Raw genomic sequence first — 20022 nt, forward strand, 5'->3', positions numbered from 1 at the left:
TACTATTAGTATAGTAAAAAAGTTCTATCCAGAGAAAATGGGGAAAAAGTTGCCTAATCTGAACATAAAAAACCTGAAATCAGCTCATGTGCGTACCCATGTAAACATGATACAGGTACATTTCCCATAATCAAAACTGTATGAAATTCATAGGTTTTTACCTGGCCTTTAATAAAAATCATGTTTCAGGGTACGGTTTCCTGCTTCAAAAAGAGCTACAGTGGCTGCAAATAAGTTTTCAATTTTCACTGCCAAAAAAACAGGATGTTTACAGTGTTGTCTCCCCTCAAAGCATGTATATTAAATCTAATTTTTAAAATTATTTTAATCATTCAACCTGTATAAATTGAAAGCTAATTAACTAATTTATACAATCAAATACAAAAAACATGATACTTTTTCACCAATTATATGAATAAAAAGGGATTTCCCTCCATGGTTATTTTTAGTCGGGGGAATAACCCCTAGTTTTTTATACGAAACTGTTTATAGCACCCTCATTCACAATGGCAGCCATTCTGCTGTTTGTTTAGAGGATAATAAGTGTGTCATTCCCTTTAAAGTTTTATTGTAATTGTACTTTAAAGATTTTTTTAGAATTGAGCCTCACAAATCCCATTAAAGCTTTGAGTGAACACAGAGGCACTTTGTGTGCAAATTTTATTGCAAAGTAAGTAATTGTAATGCGCTGGTTCTTCAAAATCTTAAATAAGAATCAGGGATAGTGCTTAATTTCTATATCAAAACCATATAAACTAAAGGTTTTTCCTTCGTATAGGGATAAGCCTTCTAAGAAATATATACTGTAAATTCAGAAATTATTGCGTGCATTTATTATTGCGATTTTTGAAAAATTAACAAAAATGTGAGTTTAACTATTGCGAATTTTGGAAAAGCTACATACCGATATATGTATTTGATATTAGAATGCAAGTTTTTATTGTTGCGATACTCAAGTAGTCGCGTTATTCGCATTAATAAAAATCTCGCAATAATTTCTGAATTTACAGTAAACAGAATCAATCCATGTATAATTTTTGGTACAATATTACACAATGTTTTCATTGAAATGATTCAGACTACTTACCAGGAACATGGTTCTTATGACAAATTTGACACACATATTCTATTGAATCAGTTGAGATATTTCCATCTAAAACAACCATCGATGCTAATGCTAAGTTCTTCTCATACCGACTAATCTATCAAAATATATTTATAGGTATTGATATGATATGAGACCTTCAAATTTCTATCAAATTATATGAGTTTTTCTCATACACTGGTATCACTCCACATACCAACAAAAAAATGAATCATATGGGCAGCATTAAATAGATTATGCAAATGAATATCAATACAGCTGTTAGCTTATTTCGGGATGACAAAATCTCCATGCAAATAATAAAAATAAGAAGAAGTGGTATGATTGCCAATGAGACAACTCACCACAAAAGACCAAATGACACAGAAATTAACAACTATAGGTCACTGTATGGCCTTCAACAATGAGAAAAACCCATACCGCATAGCCTGTATTTGTTTGAAAATTGAGTTGATATAAGAACCCTACTAAACAGACCAAAGTTCATCTTTTATTTAGTATTTGAATGTTCCAAAATCAATCAAAGTCGTATACATCTACATGTATAAGTGCACTTACATAAGGTGGATTTCTATCCGACACAGCTCATATAATATTGAACATAGTCTGACCTCGTTGTGTAAAACTAGCCACAAATATTAAAGGCAACAAGAGTTGAAACACAACAATGTCTCGTTAGCTGAAATATTTAAAAACTAATTGACTCTGAAACTGAAGTCAATGCCAAATAAAACTTGTCAGGTACACATGTTAATTAACCCGGTAATTAATTTGCATATTATTACTAAATATTTTCAACCTATCATGGACCTAATTCCAAAGCTTTTTTAAGCCGACCACTGATGATCATGTGGTAAAGGTTATATTTCATATATGAAATTCAGTTACTGTAAATTCAGAAATTATTGCAAGTTTTTTATTAATGCGAATAATGCAACCCGGTGAGTATCGCAATAATAAGAACTCACATTCTGATGTCTGAAACATATGTCTGTATGAAGCTTTTCCTGAAATTACAATAATCAAACTCACATTTTTGTTTCGTCTTCAAAAATGACAATGATAAATGCATGCAATAATTTCTGAATTTACAGCATATAATCATTATTATACTTTCTTGCATATTTTGCCCTACATTCAATAATCACATAATTTTAACTGAATACACATTTAAAGCTACTCACATAATCAGGAGTAATTTGTTTGTGGACATCCATATCTCCTATTCCAAACATAAGTTCACCATTGCTACTTAAAACAGCACAGTAAGTGGCAGTGTTGAACTTGTCAAGAGAGGTAACTCCAGATAGATCCTTAAAATGGAAAAATTAAGTTACAATGTTAACAGAGTGAACATGCTGAAATGTCTCACCTGCTTTACTGATCATGATTGAACTTTATGTTGAAAGTCTTTAAGATCAGGGTTTTACTACAGATATAACATACATGTAAACTTAAAATAATCAATTATCAATGAAAACGCCATATAGGTCAGATGCACACTGCCAGACAGACATTTACTCCTTACAATATTTGGCTAACTACAGCTGACCTGTTGCTTATAGTATCTGAGAAACATACTTAATCATGAAACCTAAATATACAGCACTTATCCATGAGGTCAAGGTCATATGAACCCTGTCTGACAGACTTGTTCACCTAAGAATCAATCTATTCAGCAAATTTAAATATAGGTGACCTAGCTATAACTTATAGAATCTGAGAAAAGGAACCTAATCACAACTAAAGCTGTCCACATAGCAAAACCAATCCCCCCTTTTCCGTGTTCCCTGTACATGCATTTTAGTTGCTGCTGTCAATTTGAGTATTGAGACAATGACATTTAAAGATTTTTTGGCTTTCTCATTAAGAATTTACATTTATAGCTCACATCTTCAAAAAATTATATTTTTGTGCAATTGAAAGTGGAATGTGTAATAATATGTTTGAACAAGCTATAAACTCTTAGAAGTAGGTGCTATGATATAGCCAAGTGTGTTGAAAATGGTGTTAAATACCAAAAATCAATAAATCAATCATTCAATCAATCAATAATAGACATTAGGTTTTAACTAACTTACCATGTGTTTACAATAATCTTCAAATACTGTTCTGTTGGCATCATTACCAGTGGCAGATATAAACAGTGGATTGGTTTCTAATCTACTGAGACAGTCAGCTAAGTTCCTACCAACACCACCAAACGATTGTCTCACATTCCCTGGATAAGTAGCTCCATCCATCTGATTGGAAAATAATACAGGATAAAAAAAGATCTTCAATTAATTCAATAAATATGGATCTATAATTGCCTTAACTTAAAACATATTACTGTCAATTAACGAGATCCATGAGTTTGGTCCTATGTTTATTAAAAGGAACCTGGTAAAACTTAATGAGCATATTTGCTTCATCCTTTGCTTCCTCCTCTCTGCAAATCAATTCATATATATTTCAAATAATTTTTACATCAGTTACATCTGAGCAGTTTTGTTTGGACACCTAATGTCTTTTATTTAAAGAAACTACTGATAAAATTCAAAACATCTGTTGAAAAATGATTGACATAAATATGGTTTTCGTTAGTGATTAATCTATTATGTGTAATTTTCAATAATCAGTAATCGATTAAAGTAAAAAATATCTATTTCTTTAAGTACGGACAGGAAGAATGTGGAATCTAACCATTCAAAATATTTGTCAACATCCAATGAAAATCATCGTTCCAAACTATTTGCATTATAATGTAAGTTTTGTTGTCTCTAGTTCGTAATTGCTTTGACAACTTTTTTTAAGATTTGCTGTGGCCGCGGGATGTCAGAGGGCAGTCAATATAGAAAACATGTTAAATGGCTGATCCAGACTTGGGGCTGCAACTTTCCGTCTCTAAATTATAATAGATCCAATTTCAAGTTGATATATCACACATAATTCGATTCCTTATTCATTCTATTCCACACAAATGTAACTTTTATTCACGTACTAACCCCCTGTAGCACAATTGATAACATTATTCCCTTCAACCCTCCTTTTTTTGGTCCATTCTTTCACTTTGAACAAGAAGTCATGTGACTGTTGGAAGTTAATTAATGATTCTGGTGACATTTGTACAATAGTGAGGTTTCGCTCTTTATCCAGCACAAATTAACATACCCGCTGCATTTGTTTGCACCAGTCCTAAGTCAGGAACCTGATGTTCAGTGGTTGTTGCTTGTTGATGTGGTTCATAAGTGTTTCTTGTTTCTTGTTTTTTATATAGATTAGACCGTTGGTTTTCCTGTTTGAATGGTTTTACACTAGTCATTTTTAGGGCCCTTTATAGCTTGCTGTTCAGTGTGAGCCAAGGCTCCGTGTTGAAGGCCGTACTTTGACCTATAATTGTTTACTTTTTACACATTGTGACTTGGATGGAAAGATGTCTCATTGGCACTCATACCACATCTTCTTATATCTATTTGCATTAATTAGCTCCCATTATTACAAGTACTGAGAGGAAATAACACCAGATCACCATAATTTGTTCAAAGTTGATATTGCTGAAAATAATGGATCGATGGAAATAAAGCTTTCTTTTGTGCTAAAGTGGGTTAGTAATTCAATAAAAAAAAATTTTGTAGTAAAATAAATAAGGAATTGAATAATTTATGATTTATCTGCTTGAAAATGAATCTGTTACAATTACTAAACTGGAAATCACCGCCAAGTGTTGGTCGGCAATTTCCATGTTTTATATGTACTGGTCTCTGATGTCCCAGTTTTTCCAGCAAATCCTAAAAAAAATCAGAAGTGAGAGCAATCTTGGACCTCATGCAAATCATACTATATCTTCAATAAATCAATTTATCATTTCTTTGAACAACTAAAACCTTCAATTTTGTTTTTAGACAAAAGTTCTATTTATTATCTGTACAAAATGACCCAAACGTTTTTTTGTGTGGAATATCCGATTATGCTACAAATATTTTTGTTCTGTTTACCTGTATATTCTGTGATGAAATTTTAGCATAAAAATCAACTATAGATCCTCCAATGACAACCTGAAAAATAAAAAAACAAACTTTAAAAAGCTTACTTTAGTGTACAAAAATCAACTTCAATAATTTGAGGGAGGTGCGCATGCATGCTACTTGAGGAAAATACAGTAAAAGTTTCATAGTATAATAAAGTTAATCTCAGAAAAAACTAGATATGGATAATGCTCCCCATCTGCTCTGCAATATGCATGAGTATAGTTCCATACACTTTAGATAAGACACACAGTGATGTTGAAGTACAACTTGAAATTGTTGCGCTGTCTGTAAGACACAAATGATGCCCCCGCCTTACCATCAGAAATTATAAATCTAACACTGTGTATGATGATCTATCTTTTATTTTATTTTGAATGTCTAACTTGCAGGACTGGATATCCAACCAAAGGTTTCAACTTTCCAGTTTATTAGTAGTCACCAAGTTCAACTTTCTATTTCCAGTGGTCACAAAGTTCAACTTCTCGGTATTGATTAAATATTTGACATTACTAAAAAAATCTTATTTATTGCATTAGGGACATTAAACTGTAGTAGTACAAACCATGTTTTCAATCACATAGCAAGTGAGAAGGAAAGGTCCAACTACTGGTTTTTGTGAATATCTAACAAACCCCCTTTCTAACTTTTTGTTCAAAAAATGACTAAGTCCAAATACCTGGCATTTTGAGATTATTTGAAAAAAAAAAAAAAAAATCCTGAAGACATGCACACCTCTATCATGTGTAGAAACATCCTACAAAATATCAAAGCTGTAGCTCAAAAACTGTAGGAGGAGATAGCTGGACATATCATGTATTTACATTCGGACGGACGGACGAACAGACGGACGGACAGGGGAAGATTAATATGCCTCTCAACATTTTGTTGCCGGGGCATAAAAAGGTGATGCATGGATAAGTTAATGAAAAATAACAAGATTGCTATGCTGTAAGGAAATGTCCTCCACCAATGTGTAAAATAGAATTAATATTTTTTTAAACTATAGAGTGGCGGGACACATATTATCTTAAACTTCTTCTTTCAAAATATTCAAGATGGTATATAAACCCAATATTGCTCTAAGATGACAACAAATTTCTGTGATATCATAGTATCACTGAATATCTGAGAAAACTTTTGTAATTTGATAAGTTCAAGATTTTAGCCTCCTAATTAATTGGTAAAAGGAAAAAAAAGGTAATTTATTTCTGGATGACAAACTTTCACAATTATCAAACACATCAAAATGATGACATAGTCTTTCAAGCTCAACCATTTTGGTGTTAATTACTAGTAAAAGAAAATATATTTAAAACTTATAAATTTTCATGCAACAGCATTCATTTTACTATTGAGATAATACAGTGGTTAATTAATCTCAATCCTTTTGAAGGTCTTTGCTTGATTTTCTCAAGTGCCAATCAATAACTCATAAAATAGAAACAGGCTGTTAGTTATCTTGTTTGAATTGCTTTACATTTGCCATTTCAGGGCCTTTTATAGCTTGCTATTCGGTATGGGTTTTGCTTATTATTGAAGGCCTTACAAGACCTTCAGTTGCTAACCTTCTAAGTCATTTGGTCTCTGGTGGAGAGTTGTCTCATAAGCAATCATACCACATCTTCTTAATTTCATATTTAAGCAGTTTTTAAATACATATAATTATATATGTATGGCTTTCCAAATACCGTTTCGATTCCTAACATCACTGAAGAGACATTAATTGTTGAAATCCTTTTATGGTGTACAAAAACCTTTGCACCATTTGTTTGCGGTATATCATCTTTTCCGCAAGTTTATTGTTTTCTGTTTAGTATTAAATTTTTAATTAAGATCCATTTATTACATCAGTGATCTGTTTATTTGGCAATCGCCAATGGCAGTCAGCAGGGTTTAAGAACATTTGTTGTTCGACCTGTTAGTCAAATGCGTTTTGTTAAAATATGCTTTTTCACTTTTTTGGTCTTTTTGATAATGTTGTTTGTGCTGTATTTAGACCCCTCTAACAAGAAATTTGTTTTTGCATGCACACGTATAAAAATGCGGTTTTTATCCAACGCAATCATAGGTTTGAACGTTGTTTTCAATTTAGACTTGTATATATATATATATAAAACGTCTGAATAATAGTCAACTATTTTTCCCACGAGGGCGCTGGATCGTTACGAGTAACGATACATGTACACAATAAATAAATTATATAAACGCCTAAAAAGTGTACACAACAACACCAATAACAAAAAAAGGAACTATAAATGTAATTATTTATAAATATTTCGGATAACAGATATCCTTCATCAGTAAATATGATTGTGATGTTGAATGAATCATATATTAGTCTACTTAAATTAAACTATAACAATCTTGAAATTTATACAATAAAAATATATGTAGAAAGTCTTATAACAACAACACTGGAGGGACTGCTGCAGAAAATTTATTGATCGACATGTTTCGGTGCCTAGGGCACCGTCATCAGGATACAAATAATACATTGAACATACTTAAGTGTACAATCGGGTTGTCTTGTGACAACGTCATAGTATAGTAGTTGTTATGAAAGGGAAGTAATAGTGAAAGTATAAATAGAAAATGTATATAAATAGATTGTCAACATGAAAATGAAAGTAAATTAAAATTGTTTGTATATCAACTCTGTGTTATTATTGTCTCAGCTAAAAATGTTATAAATAGAATGTACAAACACATGTCTGTCCCATAGTTCTTCCGGTAGCTCATCTAAACATATGGTTTCATCACTGCTGCTTGTTGTCAGGTCTATGTAGTCTTCCTGAGTAAGGTCCATGACATAACCGTAATCGTTTGTTATTGTATTACGGTTATGTCATGGACCTTACTCAGGAAGACTACATAGACCTGACAACAAGCAGCAGTGATGAAACCATATGTTTAGATGAGCTACCGGAAGAACTATGGGACAGACATGTGTTTGTACATTCTATTTATAACATTTTTAGCTGAGACAATAATAACACAGAGTTGATATACAAACAATTTTAATTTACTTTCATTTTCATGTTGACAATCTATTTATATACATTTTCTATTTATACTTTCACTATTACTTCCCTTTCATAACAACTACTATACTATGACGTTGTCACAAGACAACCCGATTGTACACTTAAGTATGTTCAATGTATTATTTGTATCCTGATGACGGTGCCCTAGGCACCGAAACATGTCGATCAATAAATTTTCTGCAGCAGTCCCTCCAGTGTTGTTGTTATAAGACTTTCTACATTATTGTGTTTCATCATAACGACCCTGCATACCCGAGGTATCCACTTCAGGGACTCTAACTCACTACAGACTCACCAGGCGTTGGTTCACTTTCGTTTGTAATAAAAATATATATATGGAAAACAGAATATTTGTTTCTCCATTATCTTCTTGTTGCCTATTTGAATATGACGACAACACCATAAAACTTGAGGTGTACAAAAGTAATTTGTCAAAAATATATGTGCATACTACTTACAATCCTGTTGTCTCCTGTCTTCTGATTGGACGGATATCTGTGTCTGGAGGTAGAAATGACACCCACTTTCTTCTTTCTTATATCACACAGTTTCATTGCTATCTGACTCCCTACTATGGCATTATTTTTCACTAATGCAATATCAAAGCTGGTTAAGGAAAACATTTGATATCTTTTTTTGCCCTTTTTTTAACAGTCTAAGATTAATAAATATGATGTAACAATAATAGGAATAATTATGTGCAAAAGTTTGGATGGGTGTAAAAAAAAATTCATCACCAGAAATCGATTTGTATTAATTACTAATAAAAGTATTGGTAGTAATGTCCAACAGCTATACCATAAATAACAAACTGCACACACATAAAGGATACTGGCTGTCAATGATGATCCTTGTGTCATCTCATTTACTTTCTGTAACACAAATGGGGTTACTTCCTTTCCAATAATATTCTGGTTCCTACAAAAATATAAAAAGTCTATAGTAGACACAAAAGTATGTCACTCTTAAACTAAAACTCCTGCTTTTTCATGTCGGTCTCATTGGCAATCATACCACATCTTCTTATTTTTATATTTACCATATTTAGAAAATACAAGTGCTTGTTGATTTTGAATTAGAGCCCCATAAATAATTGTGAGAGAAAATGACAATAGTATCAACAGTTTACTGACATCAGACAACAGTTACTGAGTAAAATTACAAATAAATAATATTCATATAATCTGAAATCAAATAAACAGTACATTACACAGAACCTTATTAAATAGCACAACCCATTGAGTTTGATAATTGTGCATTAGATGTAAAATATGCCTGAATCAAGGGATATACTCATACTCATAAAATGCTTACAAAATCTAAATCCCCAAAATAAGCCACTGTCTGAGTAAGTGATGATTATATATTTAATACATGTTCTTGGGCAAACAAAAACAGTGAGTAAAAAGTTGTTCAGATTGAGACATCATGGCATTCTTCCAAAACCTTCCAAATGCATTTAGTGTCCCCAATCACAGCGGACATAAATTGTTTGGAGATTTGTACAAGTATATTTACTTGATCTCAATGTTTTTCTTGTTAAACAACTGATAATCAATGTCATCATGATCTATACATGTATATCTTTTAAGACATTTTACTGGTAAATTTGAACTCTGTTATTGAAAAACATAGAAAATAATCTGAGAAATCAACCAAAATTCTAACTGCACTAACTTAGCTTCAGTGAGTGCTTGCTGTATAGCAAACTCTATTATCTCGCCATCAGCTGATGATTCCTGAGGTATAGGTACTGCTATCAATATTCCACTCTGTAAACCTAACCTAAGTTGAGCATCTGTAATATAAATGCTAGGTTTGTGTTCCCTTAACCATAATCTGCTATCAGAATTCAATGTATTCATACATGTGAAACTTCGGTCTGGAAGACAATAATCCCCTTTTAAGTGGTCTCCTTACGTTTCCCCAGTGAAGAGATAAAAATTCTGTGTATCATAATTTCATGAATAAAAATTTCTAGAAGCCATTGTTATTACATTTGTTTCAAACATTTACTTTTATAAATGGTAAAAACCCAAGTTTATCAAATGTTTGATTAACAATTGATTTCTGGTGTAACTGAGATTACACAAATCAGGTAGATTTTGACCCTGAGGCTAATTAACATGTGATTATAGTTTGATTGTCAAAATGAGGTCAAGGACAATGGACATATCCCAGACAGAAATTTCTTAATATAAGACATCTGTATACAAGTTAATAAGCATCCCGGTCTTTTGCCTTCTGAAAAAAGCTTTATACGAAGAGTTTAGGCTGCAGCCCGACTATCATTCCTACGTCTGGCATTCTGTTAATTTCATTTACTCACTTGAATAATTCCCTGGACTGACCATGGGGACCAATGACTGACAACGAGTCATATTGTTTTCGTGAAAAATATTTTAATTGTTGATACAAAGTATATAGGAGTTGAAGAAAAAATTAATTAGTGTCCAGAGAAACCAATGTTAACCCTGCCTCCTACCAAATCCAATCTATGATTGAGTGGCGATATTCAAGTCAATGAAAACTTTTATACTATGAGATATGGGTTTTGTTCATTGTTGAGGACCATACTGTGACCTATAGTTGCTAACAACCACATCATTTGGTGTTTGGTGAACAGCTGTCTTAGTGGTAATCATATCACATCTCCTTATTTTCATAAACTATAAATTCAGAAATTATTGCAAGGCTGTTATTAATGCAAAAAATGTGACTGGGTGACTATCGCAATAATTAGAACATGCACTCTGATATATGATCCATCTATATGCAACTTTTCCTAAAATCGCAATAAATAATCTTGCATTTTGGTCCATTCTTAAAAAATCTCAATAATAAATGCACACAATAATTTCTGAATTTACAGTATTCTTAAATTCCCTAACAACAACTACAACAATTTTTATTTGTCAATCAAGATGCCCAGAGGAGCAGAACAATTACAGTTTTAATTAAAGTGTACAAATAATTGTGATGATTTTTTTGATTGAAAAATTACAATAAAACTAAAACTAAAACTCTATACATCATGGCTACTGAAACATACCAGTAATAGCTTTGTCTCATGCTTGGCTATATCTATAGAGAAAAGAAAACCTATGATTATGAAATCTGAAATTTGAACTTTGATTTTTAGCATGAAAGTTTAAAAAGTTACCATTCTTATAATTACTAAAATAATACCAATAAGTTCTGCTGCTTTTGTAGCATCTTGTACATTGTATGGTGACTGGTACCCACTCCTTGGTACAAAGAATGCTGGAAAATCTTTACTGTTCCCATAACTGGCCACACAAACTCCTTTTGTTTCCTATAATATACAATGTACAATGAAGTTCAGTATTACTTAAAACCAACACCATGTCAAGAATCAAGATTTAACTACAACAATAGAGAGAATAAATTGCTTCGCCAAGCACAGCTGGATACAACAGCAGAGGTTTAACCCTGAACAGTTGGGGCAAAAATGGACACAATAATTGCGCTTGATACAGGTCTGAATTTGGATGGTAATTAAATATTTGACACATAATAGGTTTCTGACACAGAATAACTGTAGTCAAAGAACTTAGAATTGGTTATATGATTTGAATTTATATTCAATTTTTTGCTTTCGTGCAATACACTTTGCTGTTGCGAATTGACCCCCCCTCCCCCACAAAAAAAATAAAAAATTTACCCCCCTTTTTATTTGCTTTTGTGCAATACACTATGCTGTTGCGTATTGACCCCCCCCCCCCCCCCCCCTTTTTTTATTTTGCAAAAAAAATTATGTTTGAAGAATTTTTCTTTTTAATTTCTGAAATCAGAAATGAGAAAAAATTGACCCCCACAATTTCTTTTTACCCCCCCCCCCCTGCTTTTTCCCCCAAAAAAAATTCTTTCCCTCAAGATATGGTCATATTCTCTATTCAAATTTCCAATGGAGTTTGCAACCATAATTACCCATTTAAATACATCATAAAAGTCTTAATATAGAAAATGACATACATAATCATGGCTAAAATTAATATTCCTTAATAGTAACTTCTAAAAATAAATTGACAGCTAATCATCTCAAGACAATACAACATTTCTTTATACATAATTTTAAAGCAGTGTAAGGGGTGTATTCAAAACGTGATTGGATTACCTCCCTTACACTGCTTTTAAATTGTCTTAAGTAATTAAAATTGAGAATGGAAATGGGGAATGTGTCAAAGAGACAACAACCCGACCATAGAACAGACAACAGCAGAAGGTCACCAACAGGTCTTCAATGCAGCGAGAAATTCCTGCACCCGGAGGCGTCCTTCAGCTGGCCCCTAAACAAATATATATACTAGTTCAGTGATAATGAACGCCATACTAAACTCCAAATTGTACACAAGAAACTAAAATTAAAAATAATACAAGACTGGCAAAGGCTAGAGGCTCCTGACTTGGGACAGGCGCAAAAATGCGGCAGGGTTAAACATGTTTATGAGATCTCAACCCTCCCCCTATACCTCTAGCCAATGTAGAAAAGTAAACGCATAACAATACGCACATTAAAATTCAGTTCAAGAGAAGTCCGAGTCTGATGTCAGAAGATGTAACCAAAGAAAATAAACAAAATGACAATAATACATAAATAACAACAGACTACTAGCAGTTAACTGACATGCCAGCTCCAGACTTCAATTAAACTGATTGAAAGATTATGTCTTCATCATATGAATATCAGGCACAATCCTTCCCGTTAGGGGTTTAGTATCATACCATCATAACATATATGAGAAGAATTGTGCATTAACCAGGAAACCCTTGTTTTTCCCCCTTTTTTGCCCCTAATTCCTAAACGGTTTGAGCCATAACCCCCCAAAGCAAATCCCAACCATCCCTTTGTGGTATGGAAACTTGTGGTATAATTTCAGAGAGATCTTTACATCGTTCAACAAGTTATTGTCTGGAAACTAGAAAAATGCTTATTTGGGCCCCTTTTTGGCTACTAATTCCTAAACTGTTAGGACCAAAACCCCCAAAATCAATCCCAACCTTCCTTTTGCGGTTATAAACCTTGTGTTTAAATTTCATAGATTTCTATTTACATATACTAAAGTTATTGTCCGGAAACCAACTGTCTTAGGACGACGACGACGACGACGACGACAACGTGATACCAATATACGACCACAAAATTTTTTGCAGTCGTATAAAAAGTACCACATTGTATATTAAATATTGAAACATTTAAAATCAGTAGAAATTAGAAAAAAGTATGGACAAAAACTAGACAATTGGTAAATGAGGCAAAAAGTCCTTTGTAAAACATGTAAAATAGCTTTGGCCTTAATCCAAAAATTATCCTATCAGTGACAGCTGTGTAGGCCTTGATGACACAAATGTTTCAAACTGTGTTTTGATATACTGGTATGCTAATTTTCATTTACATACCACAATTGAGGTCTTTTAAGTATGATAAATACACAACTAAATTTGATGAAACGTGAAATGTAGGTGTAAAAAATATTTTGTATTACCGTATATATAATATCAAAATACAAATTAGAACTATTAAACCCATCTATCAAGGACCATAACTTCTAAATGGCAAAGGTGAAAATCGTCAATATCAAAAATGACCTCCATTTTGTCATCAGTAACAATATATTAAAACTTAAAAGCATAAGATGAAAGGTTTATAAGTTATTACATTTTAAACGACATAAAGAGAATTTTCCATTGAATCTATCAAGGCCAATAACTCCTGAACTGCATAAGTGAATCTTCAATATCAAATAAATCTCCATTTTGTCATCAGTTACAACATATTAAAATTGAAAAGAATTGGTTGAACAGTTTATAAGTTATTGAAAGAAACTGTTGACAGCAAAACGCCTACTTCACCATTTTAATAAATGAATTTTTCCTGAAGAAAACCCTGATTAAAATTTAGTACTCGATAACAAATAGGAGCCTCACTTTTCTTCCAATTTCTAAAATCTAACGAATAAATATTATATTTTCCGTTTATTTACATACAGTTAACTTTTGGTTGATTCGAAATCTCGGATGAGTCGAGGTTTTCAAGTTGTCCTAAACTTTGTTCCATATAAATATATGTATATCAACTCCTAATGAGTCGAAATTTCGGTTGACTTGAACCAGATTTACCATCCCAAGGTTTACAAAAGCATGCAAATTGCATTATTCATCTCGAATTGATACACGTTATATGTCAAAACATGACCTCGGGATTTAAATAAATTGAAGAGTTCATTTGACAATACACCTGTAATTATATTTCCGGTCACTGACCAATGTATTGATTTATGACATTCTTTTTCCACGAGTGTTTACCTAAGATTATCTTTGATTACCATGATAAATAATAAGTGATACTTAATGAAAAATTATTTAAAATGTTTTAAAAAAAATCAACCGTTATCATACATTAATGAGCTTTTATAGCTGACTATACGCCATGGGTTTTTCTCATTGTTGAAGGCTGTACAGTTGCCTATAATTGCTTACATCCACTTCATTTGAACTTTGGTGGATAGTTGTCTCATTGGCAATCATACCACATATTCATCTGGATTTATTCTAGCCTAACTAAGCTAAGCACGAGTTGTGTCCCTTGATCAAACCTCTGGTATTTTTTTGAGTCGAACTACAGGTATATTGAAATATATCTCTGGTCTGGCTGACTTCGAGATAACGAGAGTCGACTGTATAAAACTAATGTATATTGTTTATATTTCTATGCCAAAAGAGTTTTACAAAATAAAAAAAAATTTGAAGTAAACAAAAGCACAAATCAATAAAAAAGTAATTGATTGAGAAAATATTAATTTGTTGAACTTTAAACAGATGAAAATTGTCTATTTTTTAAAGAAAAAAGTTGATTTCACAGGTTTTTATTCAAAATCTGAAATTGTATTATTTTGATATATGTCATTTTAAATAAATAAGACCCTTTGGCAGAAATGTTGAATGCACTAGTGACATTTACAAAACATAGATAAGTAATTTATTTACAATCAATAGCAGTAGAGATATATCAAACAGAACATCCCATTGTAACATTTCAATGTATATAATTATATAAAATTTACTACAACTAAGAAATCAAAATGAAAGTGAAGATATGAATCAATTAAGACCTAATAAAATGAAATTAGTGTTAATTGTATACATTTGTAATTCAAATAAAGTGAACAACAATTAAACACTAAACACAATACACAATACAGCAAACAGAAGAAAAAAGAATCTCTTTCTGATAAAACGATTTATAAATCAAAACTAATATCAACTCAAGTCTAAAATGCCATAAAAGTTAGTATAATTACACTAATGCAAATATAAGTTCACACAAAGCTGAGACAAACCTTAGATCATGCTGAAATATATGTACTGTAAATTAAGAAGTGTCATATTTACTTTATTGGTTTTAAAATTAGTTGATTTTCAACACATGCATGGCTTATCATCAAAATACATGATTATATATTTCTAAACCATATCAAATACCTTTCAATCACTTTTATCTGTACCATTTTTTCTGGTGTCACATGAAAAGTACTTTTTTAAGATGTGACAATGTTCTGTACTCTGAACCAGTTATCATCATTGAACAAATTGCATTCTTTATCTCTTATATTGAACTTCATTGAAGATTTTTTGGTTAAAAATTGTTTTGCCTTGGTTGATTGTAGATGTGATCAGAAAATTCTACCGGCTATATAAGCCATTAATGATGTTGAAGTTATTAGTTATGTAAACTGGTTGTTACTGGTTGTAAACATTTTTCTATTTTAAAATTTCAGATCTTTGATTAGGCCACACAAAATTAATTTCTAGTTCTTCGGACACTTTCCGCAAAAAATGGTAGCGAGAGAGCGAAATTTTGTTATTTGGTTTTTTTTTTTTAAGTTTGATTTTTGGCAGGCGAAAGTATATTTTACTAGTGAGCGATATTATTTTTGAAATATTAAAAAAATAAAATCCATGAAAAGCATTTTATGCAAGCTAGCGATCAGAAATTTACAAAGTTTTGGTGCTTCAGGTTTTTATATATCTCGTATCCCTCTTCTTATATTACCCTAATTTGCTTCTTAATATGTTCTCAGACACCCTGTTTTCAGTACAAAAATGGTTAACTAGTAGCAAAGCCTACAACTTCATGTAGTCTGCTCAAATAAAGATGCAGCTGAACATGAAATAGTACAACAGCATTGAACAGGTTGACATCCATGTTTGATGTCAGTTATAATTGATGTATTATAAAAATAAGGAGATGTGATATGATTGCCAATGAAACAACTTTCCACCAAAGTTCAAATGAAACGGATATATACAATTGTAGGCAACTGTATAGCCTTCAACAATGAGAAAACCCATACCGTATAGTAGGCTACAAAAGGCCCTGACAATACAAATATGAAACAATTCATTTGAGAAAACTAACAGCCTAATTCATAACAAAACAATTTACGAAAAACAAATTTGACAGATATGATCCAACAACAACCAGCGAACTTCAAGCTCCTGACTTGGGACAGTCACATATAGAATGGTACATGTATGTAGTTTCAAATAAACGTATGCAAAGCATATATGCATGTATGAAGCTTTTATATACAACTATACATATTTGTGAATACAACAAGATGAAAATTATATAGAAGGGACTGTCCTTCAAAAACTACACCAATTTATACTACTACATATTCAAATGCATCACACCAGATGCTATATACTAATTAAACAATTATAGGAGCATTTTAATACATTCCACTTTATAATAGTCATGCTTTGTTGAAGAATTTAGGATGATTGATTGATTGTTGGTTGCTTAACATCCAGTCGCAAATATTTCATGCATGTTCATGACGAGAACAATTAAACAATAAACACAATGGAAAGGTCCTGTAACAGAGGCCGTCCTAGACGAAGGTCGGTAAAATTTGGACCACCACAGGAAAATGAGGGTACATTGGACAGGGACAAAAATTCAGCCTTGCAACAGGCCACCTACTGACCCTAAAAAAGTTGTTGCAAGAGTTCTTAATGTGCAGATATTTTGATACTCTCCCTACACGAGGCATCTGATTTAATGTCCCCATTCTGACTTGACATGGCTGTGCACTTATATATCCCGCACAATCATTTGAATGCCCCACTCTGGCGAGGGTTTTACTGCCAGTCGGAGGAAGACATATGGTGATCATATTTCTTTTCCCCAGTCACCATTAAGGGGAAGAAGAATTTAATAGCAATCAAATCTTTATGTATATGGGGATATTGCTCTTTGTTGAAGGCTATATCTGTCGGGGCTAACTCAAACTATCGTTATACAGAAAGAACACAACCATACAGTTTAACGTTTACTTCATATATATTCGAGCTGCTAAGGCTACGTCCCGCATTGACGTCAACCCTAGATACAATTGGTAAAACGCGACGTCTTAACTCCCGCGGTATTCTCAACATTCTCCGGGCCGCTAAAAGTAAATATTAAAATTAAATTACAATAAAGTAAAAATGAATGAAAATTACTGTCTATCAAATCTAAACTTGACTTTAACTTAATAACTTTAGCACAGTCATTAACTTCCAGATTAGTTATCTTCGAATTAAATCACAATGAGTCTATCTCGTATACACAAATCACAGTATGTCTATATTTTCCGTGCACCTGTTCCTTCTTTCAATGAAATAGTATCATATTATAGGTTTTTGAAAGTAAGTCAATAAATCAAACATTTTCGTAACAGTCCATAATAAGTCACAACAGTTCATTAGATACGTATCATTCAGTCCATCTTTTAATATTTTCCCTGTCGGTCCTGCTTCCTCATCTCTCTCGATAAATCCGCGACGTGTCTGTTCCTTTATCATTTCTTTTAAGCCAAATTCCTCTGATTTATTCGAAACCAGTACGTTCAAGATGCTGGATGTCGTAGACGAATGTACCCTTCCTGGTTGTAAGGGTCCTGATAGTAAGTATCCAAGCTTTGACTTAACCGCGATCGGTCCGTCTCCTCTTATTACTTTGTCTTCGATAAAGTTCCAATAGTAGTCGGCACCAATAAGTAACGATATTTCAAAAGAATCGTCCTGAGTAACTGGATGAGCGAGTCTTAATCCTTTGAGATAATCCATATTTCGGTTTACGTACCGCATATGATTATGTATTGGAACTGCTATAGTAGGTACAATTAGAACTTCAATTGGAAATTTACGCCTATTCTCTATTTCAATGTGTACGGTGGATTTACGTAGTTCGCTCGTGCTGGTGTTATCCTTTCCAAATGCCGATAAATGTACAATTTCAACTCCTTCAGTTTTCAAATTCAATTTTTTCGCTAGATCATCAGTTAAAAAAGATCTTTGTGCACCCTCATCAAATAAAACATTCGTATCCATACATATATTACCTGACCATACAGGAGCTACAGCAGTCTTCAATAGCACATTTGTACGCATCTGTGTCGATGAATGCAAAACTTTAGTATCTTCCTCGTTTTCAGTGTCATTTATAAGATTGACGGGTATAGATTGAATCTGTTTATCGGTATTGCTTGTAATGAATGCTAAACCTTCGCTGTTAACATTGCTACTTGCACTACATAGGCTGGAATGATGTCTCTGGTTGCAGTGTCGACACGTTCGTTTCGATTGACACTCATTAGCATGATGATTACCTAAACAATTAAAGCATAAATCATCACGTTTTACGATAGACATGCGAGCTTTATGATTACTAACATTGGTACAGTGTGCTGGTGCATGTATCTCTTTACAAAAAACACATGGTCTTTCTGTAATATTCCGGGGTTGGCTCTTCGCGTTGTGTGATGTGTTTTCTCGCGGTGATTCTGTTCCTGTATGAAATGTACAAGTAGATGCAATTGCGAACTGACGGTTTAAAGACTCGAGATATGTACCTGTATTTTGTCCTGCCTCCATGATTTGAATTTCATTCAATATGCTCCTTCTCAGATCTTTCAAATTCCAACTGGATGGTCCATGTTCTCTTGCTAAGTGTTGTCTGATTTCACTTGGTAACTTTCTCATGATAATCGGTACCAGTAAAGTTCCATATGACGTCTCAGGTTGTCCGAGCGAATCTAAACCTCTTACGTAGGCTTCACATCGGTCATAAAATAATCTTAAGCTTGACAAGGTGTATCGTGGTTGGGCAATATCTAAAAGTGCCTGTAAGTAGGCTTCCGTAATTCTGTATGTTTGTCCGAACCGTTCCTTGAGTACATTTATAGCCTCCATGTAATTACCATTTGTAAGCGCAAATCCAGTTATCGTATTTAATGCCTCGCTTTCAAGTTGCGATTTCAGATAATTAAATTTCTCAATGTTTGTCAAAGTAGGATTAAAATGTACAGCAGATTCGTACGAGTCCCAAAACGTTTGCCAATCTAAAATGTTGCCATTAAACTTCGGTAGTGATAACTTGGGTAAACGATGGTTACTAGTACTAGCTATATTTTGTGGTGCAATATGACCTGTATCAGAGCCATTGTAGCTTGTCTGTGGTTGAGCGGCGGATGAAGCATAGAATGGTGTTGCGTTTTGAAAGTTATCAACATTTGCCGGGTGGAAAGGAGGGCTTTCTACATTGAGTACTTGATATGAAGATTGTGTTACATTGGAACTTGGTGTACGGTTTTGACCAATTTGTATAAAATTACGAAAATGTCTAAGTTTAGTGTCTAAATTATTTGAATACTCATCTGTATCTACTATTTCACTTTCAACGTTGTCTGAATCCGTTGCTTCCAATATCTGTTCGTTCAGTTTTTCCAACAATTTCTTCTTTTGCGTAAGATTATCGTACGTTGCAAGTAGTTCATCTCTGTCGAAGTCCGTG

General features: G+C 32.9%; 1 protein-coding gene across 1 annotated transcript in view; it reads right to left on the reverse strand.

Annotated features, from left to right (window-relative positions):
• LOC127726068 (uncharacterized) overlaps positions 1-20022 on the reverse strand; it is a 50089-nt gene that overhangs the window by 13719 nt on the left and 16348 nt on the right. The window contains exons 8-15 of the mRNA XM_052233409.1: positions 11349-11475; positions 9837-9957; positions 8992-9077; positions 8618-8760; positions 5083-5142; positions 3187-3348; positions 2290-2418; positions 1088-1202 (exon numbers count right to left, since the gene is read on the reverse strand). Of these exons, the coding sequence (XP_052089369.1) occupies positions 1088-1202; positions 2290-2418; positions 3187-3348; positions 5083-5142; positions 8618-8760; positions 8992-9077; positions 9837-9957; positions 11349-11475 (943 nt within the window). The remainder of the gene's footprint in view (positions 1-1087; positions 1203-2289; positions 2419-3186; positions 3349-5082; positions 5143-8617; positions 8761-8991; positions 9078-9836; positions 9958-11348; positions 11476-20022) is intronic.

This window comes from Mytilus californianus, unplaced genomic scaffold, assembly GCF_021869535.1.
Source record: "Mytilus californianus isolate M0D057914Y unplaced genomic scaffold, xbMytCali1.0.p SCAF_16, whole genome shotgun sequence".
Classification (NCBI taxonomy): domain Eukaryota; kingdom Metazoa; phylum Mollusca; class Bivalvia; order Mytilida; family Mytilidae; genus Mytilus; species Mytilus californianus.